The 10,055-nt window shown below is 49.8% G+C and overlaps 1 protein-coding gene across 1 annotated transcript in view; it reads right to left on the bottom strand.

The window, feature by feature from the left end:
- Positions 1 to 10,055, bottom strand: part of PNPLA7 (patatin like phospholipase domain containing 7) — a gene marked incomplete at its 5' end in the record, with an annotated part of 134,385 nt that overhangs the window by 9,508 nt on the left and 114,822 nt on the right. The window contains 4 exons of the mRNA XM_057378351.1: positions 2,298 to 2,405; positions 4,711 to 4,863; positions 6,701 to 6,849; positions 8,792 to 8,908. Coding sequence (XP_057234334.1) covers positions 2,298 to 2,405; positions 4,711 to 4,863; positions 6,701 to 6,849; positions 8,792 to 8,908 — 527 coding nt within the window. The remainder of the gene's footprint in view (positions 1 to 2,297; positions 2,406 to 4,710; positions 4,864 to 6,700; positions 6,850 to 8,791; positions 8,909 to 10,055) is intronic.

The raw sequence follows: 10,055 nt of genomic DNA, 5'->3' as shown, positions 1-10,055 counted from the left end.
CCCATGGCCTCTCCCTTTATTCATGAATGAAGTTACAGGACAACCTCTGGTGCTTGTGGATTAATTTTCCTCACATCAGCCATCAGCACTCGGTGCCTCTTTACTGGGTGAGTGCAGGGACAGGCTGTGCCTGATCTCCAGGGCAGGGAAGTGCCCCAAAGCCCAGGGAAGGTGTGACAAACATCCATCACGCTGCTGTGATACCATGATWTCAGTGAAATATTCCTTTCCAGTGCTGGATCCCATCAAAAGAGAAGTTTTCTTTGAAAGAAAAGTTGGTTACAGCAGTGAAAATGTTTGAGGTTTGTTGCTGACCGGTAACAGAAGGGAGGCTGAAAGAGSATATAACCAATTCTGAGACACAATTTCCCTCCCTTGACTGCTCCTTGTGACTTTTAGCACCAAAACTGAACCCCAGCCACTCATTGTTGCAGATCAGTAAAACCTTACAAAAAAGGGGCCTTGTTACCCCTGTAACACTCCTGCTCTCTCCTGTTACTTTGGCCAACCAGAGAAGGATTCTGGGAATGRCTCAGCTAAACTGGAGGTGGAAAATAAGTTCCATAACCCTAGAAAACAAGGGATAGAACCTGTGAGAGCTCAGCCTGTGGTGTGTGGGGGTTGGTTACAACCAGGGCATGTTCCTATCATGGTTTATGGGGTTGGGTAAAACACATTCATTGTGCTTCACTATATGTAAACATAAAATAAACTAATGGGTTAAAAACCCCTGAATTTTTGTAATTAATGCCTTTGCACACCAGTGTGGAGCCTGTGCCTCAATCACTGCCCCTCATTGCAGAGCAGGAGCTGTCAGAGGTGCATCTGACTGCAGACCCATCTCCAGCAGCCCTAAAGCACCTCCTCATCCAGCAGAACTCCCAGGCTGAGGAATCTGGGGCTGCTCAGCTGCTCAGTCCCTGTGTGCCCCTTCCAAAGCCCYGTGGCCCTTCCAGGCAGCTCCATGTGCTGATGGGCACTGTGAGCCCCCCCGRGGCTGAGGGTGACACCCATCCCACCCCAGCAGAGCCTTTTCCATCCCCTCAGTGACTCACAGCCTCTGCTGACATTCAGATGTGGCATCACCCACCCCTCAACCCTGGGCCAGTGCCCCTCCTGCCAGTGCTGCCCCTCCTGTCCCCACCTCCGAGCCAAARTGCTGTGCCACCCATCCCTGGAGAGCTGCAAACCCTCAGTGTCATCTGTCACCTCATCTGACCTCCCTTAGTGAGGCTCACCACAGTTATGATTCATTCTGGCCAGCACTTAAAAMATTACTGCTCATTTCCCTCTCTCTGAAAGATGATAAAGAAAAATTACTGGGTGAAACAGGAAACCTTTGTAGCACTTGGGTTTTGAATCAGAGGGATTCAAAGGACAGGAAGGAGATTATATGATAKATATTAAAATATATTGTCCAAATTCCTCAAAAAGGTGGTGATTGCTCTTCAAAAACTGCAATTACCCCACCAAGAAATCCAAACCAGTGAGCTGTGAAACCGACTCCAGGGACTCRGCCCAGGTAAAACCAGGAGATTTTTATCTCCTTGTGAGCAGACATCCACAAGCACACAGCAACACAGGTAAATGCAGCCTGTGGGTTCACCATGCCCAGGAACTGGTCAGGATGAGGTGTGTGTGACACCCCTTAGCAGCACCACAGGCCTCAGTGAGGGCTCCACAAAATGCCTTTGGAAAGAGAGGAGTGAGGAGGCAAAGCAACCAGGCAACAGGGCTCCATCCCTGCAGAGATTTTAACCCTTGGCTAAAACCACGTCTCCAGCAAGGCTTTAAATCAAGTTTTCTGAAAGAGCTGAGAGGCCTTTGAGTCCCAGCCTGAGGGCCAGCTGAGATCCATGCCAGCCATCCCAATTCCCACCCTTTGGCAGAGAGCCCTGCCCTGGCAGAGCAGCTCCTCACAGCAGGAACAACTTCCAGGTGCCACCTCRGGTCTGTGGCACTGCAAGAAATGAGAAATAACCCTGCAGAGGTTCCCTGTGCCTGCCCAGTGTGCCATGGTGTGAGCAGCACMTGAACCCACAGCAGCTCCCAGGACAGGATGGGCACCAGCAGGAACCAGGGATGGACAGGCTGGGCTCGGACTCAGCAGAACCTCGGCCACTGATGGTCAGAGAATTGCAGCACCTCCTCCAYCCAGGCTGTGCCTCAAAGAAAGGCGTTTCTGAAGGACTGACCCCACCTCTGYTTGCCTAAAATACATTTATCACCCATAGCTGGGAGCCTCAGGGCACTGCCCCCCTCCCAGAGCAGAACAGAGCATTTCACCAAGCACTCACATCAGTTTTGGATTTGCAGGTCTCTTGCCTGTCCTTTAACATCTTGTCAAGGACTCCACTCCTGCACCACACATTAAACACGGTTTTTCCATGCTGGTATCCCACTTCCTGGGGAAAAAAAAATGGGACAAAAAAAGTAATTAATAACTGCCATTAACATGGGAACAACTGGGAAAAATGGAACCATCACTCCAAGTTTTACTCTTTTTCTCAGAACACAGGAGAAATCACATTGAAAAATCAAATGGGAAGGACAGAGCAATAGGTTTTGAGAGACCCAGATCCTTTCCCCTGCCCTCGTGCAGCACCAAACCTCTGCTGTTGTGTCTCCTCTGGTTTTTGGATGAAGGTTCAGAGCACAGAAGTCACTTGGACTGGAATTCACCTCACCCAGCCTACCCCAGCCCAGGGTGGGGATGATCACCCAGAGGAAAAAGGACATGACAGCTCTGCCACTGGCTGGGCCAGGCTGACCCAAAATAACCAGGGGAGGCTGAGGGAAGGGACCCACAACCACCACTGCTCCAGGGTTATACAACACAGGGGGTAAACAAGGACAGATTTCAGTTCCTTGGGAAATGCTGGTGCCCATTTCTGCTTTCTGTAAAATCCAGGCACGCAGCTGAAATGAAACCCCACTGCTTCCCAGCCCCTAAGGATAAAGGACTCCCTGGGTTGTGCTTCCATTTGAGGCCAGCACAGTTTAAAGCTTCCTCATGGACAGAAGTTATTTAGGGAATGAGGATCTGGGGGTGCTGCCCCTCCATCCCCACAGCACCTCATGCCCAGGACCTGCTCTCAGACAGTGACAGGTCTGAGGAACTGCCCTTCTCTCAAGTTTTACTGCACTGACAGAATTTCCCGGGTGCCTTTACATCCTTTTAACAGCACCACATCAGGACAGCACCAGGATGAGACAGCCCACGGTCTGTTCCTGTGATGAACTGCCAYGCCTGTCCGTCACAGCTCTCAGCTCAGCCAGGGCTCTCCAGCTGGCAAAGAACATTATTTACCAGCAGAATCCCAGATCCACTGGCAGAAAAMAGCATTTGCCCAGGAGCCAGGGGCACTAAATATTCTAGAGAAAATATTTACACTGGAGAAATCAGCAGGTGGTTTGAAATAGCTGCTGTGCATCCTAAGGAGTCTCRGATGTGAATTTGCAGAGCTGAACTGTGCTCCTGGGCTTGGTCAGTGTTTGTTAAGCCATAACCAAAGAGATCAGTCTGCAGCCTAAAGAGCATCCCAGCTTCTCACTGAACTCAAACTGAGATGAACTCAAAGAAGGAGTGGAGATTTTCCAGTCTGGGAGAGGAGCAAAGCTCTGCAGGAATATCTGGAGATGGGAGATGCCTGCATGGCCAAAACAGGCAAAGAATGGAAGGAGACAGCAAAATCACCTTCTTTACAAGAGATAATAAACCAGGATTGCTTTTGTTGCCTGGGCAGGGACATTTCTGCTGTGAACACTGGGTTATGTCACCAAAGCAATTCCCTGCACACCTGGAGCCAGCTCTGCCCATGCTGGGCTCAGACACAAACAACCAACCCAATCCTAGTGATGACACCTGACAGCACCATTTTTCCAGTGTCCTTCCACTGATATTGGTGCTATTTCCTGACCCTCTACTGGGTGCAGAGGAATTGTGGATGATGTTTTATTAAAAGAAATGTTGAAATATTAACAGAAACGGGTATTGCTGTGTTTCTCCCTGTTTCCAGGATTCAAGGTCTCCCTGACAGCCTTTTGCAAATCTTTCATGCAACAACAAGCTCCAGGAGGAGGGGAGAGCAGTGACAAACCCCAGCCCAAAGCAGTGACAAACCCCAGCCCAAAGCAGACAAACCCCATCCTAAAGCAGTGACAAACCGCATCCCAAAGCAGTGACAAACCCCAGCTCAAAGCAGCGGCAAACCCCTTCCCAAAGGAGTGACAAACCCCATCCTAAAGCAGTGATAAACCCCAACTCAAAGCAGTGACAAACCCCATCCCAAAGCAGACAAACCCCATCCTAAAGCAATGACAAACCCCATCCCAAAGCAGTGACAAACCCCATCCCAAAGCAGACAAACCCCAGCCCAAAGCAGTGACAAACCCCATCCCAAAGCAGACAAACCCCAACCCAAAGCAGTGACAAACCCCAACTGCCCAGGGCAGCTCCCAGGAGTTCCCACTGAGCAGGAACTGCCACCAAAAGAACATTCCAGGTCATTATATAATGAAGAGCCCTAACTCAATTCCTGCCTCTAATCCAATCTCCTGGCTGGGACAGCATTCCCCAGCACGACTGGGTGTCAGTGATTCACTCAGTGCCAGCCCCTGCCCTCTCTCCATGTCTCCAGCACTAATGAACAGCAGCAGAGCAGTGAGGAGCAGCCAGGGGGGCTCTGGGCTGCCCAGGGAGGCACTTACACAGATCTCATCGAACTTGCCAAAGTCCAGGGTGCCGTAGCGGTCGATGGGTGGCCGGATGTACTCGCAGTAGTCGCTGTTCTTCACCATCTCCAGCTGCCGCACGCAGCACACGTAGGCCAGGCGYGTCTGGATCTCGGCCATGTTCAGCACCTGCCCCAGCACACACAAGGCACAAATTTGATTTCTCAAATTGAGTTTCAGAACGTGTTCAGTGCATTCAGCACAAGGGAAGAGCGGGGTGGCGCGCAGTAAACCGAGGATGCCCCTGCAAGGCAGCACCTCCAGCCATGTCCCAGCGTGGATGGGCAGGGTTGGGGCTCCATGGTCAGCAGTGGAAATGGGATTGGCTCCCCACAGATCTCTGCAGCTCATGGCTGAATCAAGGTTCAGGYTATTTTCAGGCTATTTTTAGGTAAATTYRAGGCTGAACCAAGATTCWCTATATTCCAGGATATAGMRRAATATTGTTGTGGATCAGTAAAACYTTACAAAACGAGGGCCTTGTTACCCCTGTAAAACTCCTGCTCTCTCCTGTTACTTTGGCCAACCAGAGAAGGATTCTGGGAATGGCTCAGCTAAACTGGAGGTGAAAAACAAGGTGTTCCATAACCCTGGAAAACAAGGGATAGAACCTGTGAGAGCTCAGCCTGTGGTGTGTGGGGCTGGTTATAACCAGTGCATGTTCCTATCATGGTTTATGGGGGTTGGCTCAGACACTTTGTTGTGCTTCACAAGAATGGAAACTCATGACAAATTAATGGGTTAAAAATCCGGGATTTTTGCAATGAATGCCTTCACACACCAGTGTGGAGCCTGTGCCTCAGTCGCTGCAGAGTATATGTCTATGTCTATGTCTATGTCTATGTATATGTGTATGTATATGTATATGTGTATGTATATGTATATGTGTATGTATATGTGTACGTGTATTTATGTATATATGTATGTGTATATGTATAACTTACAGATCTGTGCTGAGGTGAGGGGCACAGGGATCCTTCCAGGCAGGAGTCAGTGATGCCCTGGATCCCTGGGAGTATCCCCAGGGCCAGGCTGGACAGGGCTTAGAGCAGCCTGGGGCAGTAGAAGGTGTCCAGCAGAACTGAACGAGCTTTCAGGTCCCTCCCAGCCCAAGCCATTCTGTAATTCTGTGGTTCTCTGCTCTGCCCAGTGCCAGGGCAGAGATTTTGCAGGGTGGCTGAGGTGGTCAGGGACCCCTCAAGATCCAGCCCATCCCTCCTGCCCAGGCAGGCTCAGATTGCCCAAGACCACATCCAGCTGAGTGCTGGCCATCTCCACAGATGGAGACTCTACCATCCCTCTGTTCAGCCTAAGTTTCACCACTACCAGTAAAAAAAAAATGTTTTACGGCGTTCAGAAGGAATTCTGTGTTTCCRTGGGTGCCTGTTGTCATTTGGGCAGTTAGAATATTTCACTGGGTACTACTGAGAGCAATTCCAACTGGGGAATGCAATGAGGAGGAAAAAATTAAAATCAATATTCACTTGGGAGACAGCTGCCAAGCCAGGAAATTCAGGAAATGCAGACTAAGGAACAGAGTTGGCCTGGCCACATGCAACAAAAGGAAAATAATAACAATAAAATCATATTCTGCTGACCCATGGTTATCAGTTGTACTTAATTACTGCCAAGTGCTAAAATCTCCATAAATCAGCAGTTCAGAGATATACAGGATAGCAACACTTAACTGGACAGATTTACTGCTTTTATTGGCAAAATTAATAAATTCTGACTTTATCAGAGATTATGCAGYTCTAAGGAGAGATTCCTTTGCTCTAAAAATTCTGTCAGCCCCYTCCCACATCACTGCCCTCCCTGAGATGTGAGGGCACTGCCCAGGTCTCTGCAAAAGAACTCAAACCCAGAGAGGAAATCTGGCACAGACTTGTTCCCTGACCACCAAGGGAAGCTCCCCACTTCTCCCACTATTCCCAGTGCTGTGGAAAACCAGCTGCCTTTTCAGTACCTTGACTTTCTCAGCCAGGGGGTTCCACCTCTTCCAGAGCAGCCACCAGCCCGACAGGCAGTCACCGTAGTTGGTCAGGTCGGTCTCGTCCCGGCTGCCCACGTCGATGGCAATCACCACCTTGGCCCCCATGGACCTGGCCACGTCAGCTGGGGACAGGAGGTGTCAGAGGCCCTGCTGCCCGTCCCATGCCCACAGGTGTGGATTCAGATCTGTGTGGTTCAGCCATTCACACCAAGCACAGGTGACACAGCCTGGCAGAGGTGACCACCAGTGCCCACTCTGCAGGGATTCAAAACCCAGGTGGATGTGGCACTTGGGGACATGGGTGAGTGCTGGGGGCAGGGCTGGACTCCATGATCTCAGAGGGATCCTCAGCCTCAACAATGCTGTGATTCCCTGTGAATGCTCTGCCCAGGCTGTTCCTGCTCAGGGAGGGATACCAAATACTGCACCAACCAATCCCTGAGTGACCCCGGGCTGAGCCCCCACTGGTGAACATCACTGACAGGGGATGCTTTGACCAGGATCAGTGCGATAACCTGACTGTCCCCAAGGTCACCAGAAGCCCTTGAGGCAGCAGGGGACAGGGGCTGGGGACAGCAGCTGGGACACAGCACCAGGGCAGTGACACCACGCTGGGTATGATGGGATGGAGCACATCCAACCCACACCAGCTCTAAAAACAGACCTGGGACCTGCAGAGAAAGCAAGTGGCAGTGCCTTAAGGAGGGGAGGGGAGGGGAGGCAGCAGTGGCAGCCCTGCAGGGAGAAGGGGACAGTGGGAAGAGTGGCACAGGGACCTGCCAGCAAGGAGAGGCTGYGTGTCAGCCTGAGAAAAGCGTTGGGATCCAGGAGGAAGATTCACACTGGAGAGTGGGAGGGAAATGAGGCAACACTTCCTACTTCAATGTCAGTGAAAGGACGAGCTGCAGGCTTTGGATACGGGTGAGGATTTAGGGATGCGCCAGGGGAGGGAAGAGAAGGACATGAACCTCACAGAACAAATTTATATTTCTTTCACACCCCCAGAGTCCAAGATAGTTGCAGTTTCCAGAATAGTTTTGCGTAGGAAAACCACAGCTCYGAAGAGCCAGTTTAGAGGCTTAATTTAGACACTTCTTGAAATCAGATCTGTTCTATAACTTGGATTTATATGCCTGGGTTCTGCCTATTGTGCATTCCCCACCCAGTGTCACCTGTGGRTGTCTGCTCCTTGCCCTCTCCAGCTGTGCAGGTGGAAGAGCTGCTTTGGTTTGCAGCTCTTGCAAACACAAACAGGGGGTGCAGATGCTGATTTGGGRGATCTATTTTGTGTCATTTCCGCTTCTAGTTTTTAGGTAAATGCAGCCCTGATGGAGAAATACAGCCAGGGTTTGTCAGGAGAAGGTCACTGACCTGGGGTGTCTCTGCCTGAGGTTCCTCCATAAAACCTAGCACAGAACTCATCCCAAACACTGCCCAGGTCACAACCCTGGGCCCTGCTGGGGGTTCAGACCTCATCCCATACCCCACAGTACTCCTTTGATGGCCCCATGATTCCCCCAGTGCCACATGCTCCAGCTTGAGCAACAAAGAGCTCATGTTGTTGCTTTCTMAGGATTATTTACTAATTAACTGACACTTTTTGAAGAGAAACTCTAAGGTAGATTTATGAAACAAGGGCATTGTTACCCCGGTAAAACTCTTGCTCTCTCCTGTTACTTTGGCCAGCCAGAGCATTCTGGGAATGATTTAGCTAAACTGGAGGTGAAAAACAAGGTGTTCCATAACCCTGGAAAACAAGGGAGAGAACCTGTGAGAGCTCAGCCYGTGGTGTGTGTGGTTTGATTCCTATGTGGTCTCTGTTTGATTCCTATTCAGCAAGCATTAAAACAATTCAGAATTAGCTGGGAGTCGTATGCTCAGAATTTGGCTATCRGGAAACAAAAGCAAAGATAAAGGAAGCACCCAGGAAACTGAGAGCAAGGAAACCAGTGTGAGGCTAAAGGTGTCTGTGGGATTTCTTCTCCTGGCTGTAAGGAAACCCAAGCCTTGCAAGTGTTTGATGGGCACTTCTGGGAATCCCTCCCCCCCAAGCCGAGCTCTTACCTGGCAGGTTGTTGATGTAGCCCCCATCCATGAGGAGATGGCCATCCTTGGGGTCACACAGGGGTGGCATGTACCCCGAGAGGGACATGCTGGCACGCACGTACCGCCACAGCGAGCCTGCGGGGAGGGCAGTGGTGTTAATTACCCACTGTTAATTACTGCCACGCAGGGGGGAGCCTGGGCCACTCATTAAAACAATCAAGAGATGAAGGCTTCCCTCAGAACGCTGCCAGGGAGTTATTAAAGTAGTTTATTATTTTCTGTATCATAATCCTGGCTAGGAGGAAAAAAAGCAAAGAACTGTGCAGACATCAGGCAGAAACCCCAAAATCCACAGTTTTAAGCCCATTCCTCACATTTACTGCCTCCTGTGAGAATGCAGCATATTTCTGACTGCAGGGAGCTCAGGGCTTTGTGGAGCTGGAGCTGAGGAAGGAAAGATTCCTCCTCTGGACAGGGGGATGGACAGAGCAAGGGCGGCTGAAGCCACTGTATCCTACAGAGACCCACAAACCCCTTTTAGCAACATCTGAGCATGAAAACCACAAACTCTAGACCCCCACAAAATTCACGTTTAACAGCACCTGAGCATGAAAAACACAAGCTGTAGAACCCCCCAAAATTCTGTTTTCCATTTCCTATAACAAGCAAACATTTTCACTCATGAAAACACTGGAAATGCCTGGTGGGGATCATTATCTTCTCTCAGGCCATTGCTCTCAGAGCTATAAGGAACTGTTATAATCCTTTAAGCTGTTAGAAACAAAGTTTAATCAAGTAGAAATTGATTGGGTGTGCTTCCTGTAAAACATTCTGCTCTCAGGCTCTTATACACTGATTTTTCTCTTAACATTTGCATCAGCCAAATTGGGAAGACACTGCATTTCCACAGGCCAAGAGTGTTGTCTGAGCAGTGAATCTTTAAAACACCAAGAATAAGTGAGCCTTGCAGAGTTAACTCCTTGCTCAGTAATTAACTGCTTGGTGCTTCCAACAGCAACTCTTCCCAGCAAATTCCCTGGGAATTGATTTTTTTCCCCTATTTTCTTTTTAAAACAGATAACAGCTCTGTTTTTAATTACAAGCCCAGCACTCCTGCTGTTAGCACAGGTTAACACTGGCACTTTTGGGGGTTGTTATTAATAGGTGCAGTGGACCTTGCACCCAAGGAAATTGCTGATGTGTGTTACAYCTCACAGAGCAGCCAAGGTGGGGAAAGGCAGCAGCTGGGAACTCAATTTATCTCCATTCAGTGGAGACAACC

The sequence above is a fragment of the Malurus melanocephalus genome, unplaced genomic scaffold, assembly GCF_030028575.1.
Source record: "Malurus melanocephalus ecotype Western Australia unplaced genomic scaffold, MMel_1.1 scaffold_355, whole genome shotgun sequence".
Taxonomy (NCBI): domain Eukaryota; kingdom Metazoa; phylum Chordata; class Aves; order Passeriformes; family Maluridae; genus Malurus; species Malurus melanocephalus.
The sequence above is the reverse complement of the archived record's forward strand: the minus strand, read 5'-3'. Positions and strand labels throughout refer to the sequence as shown.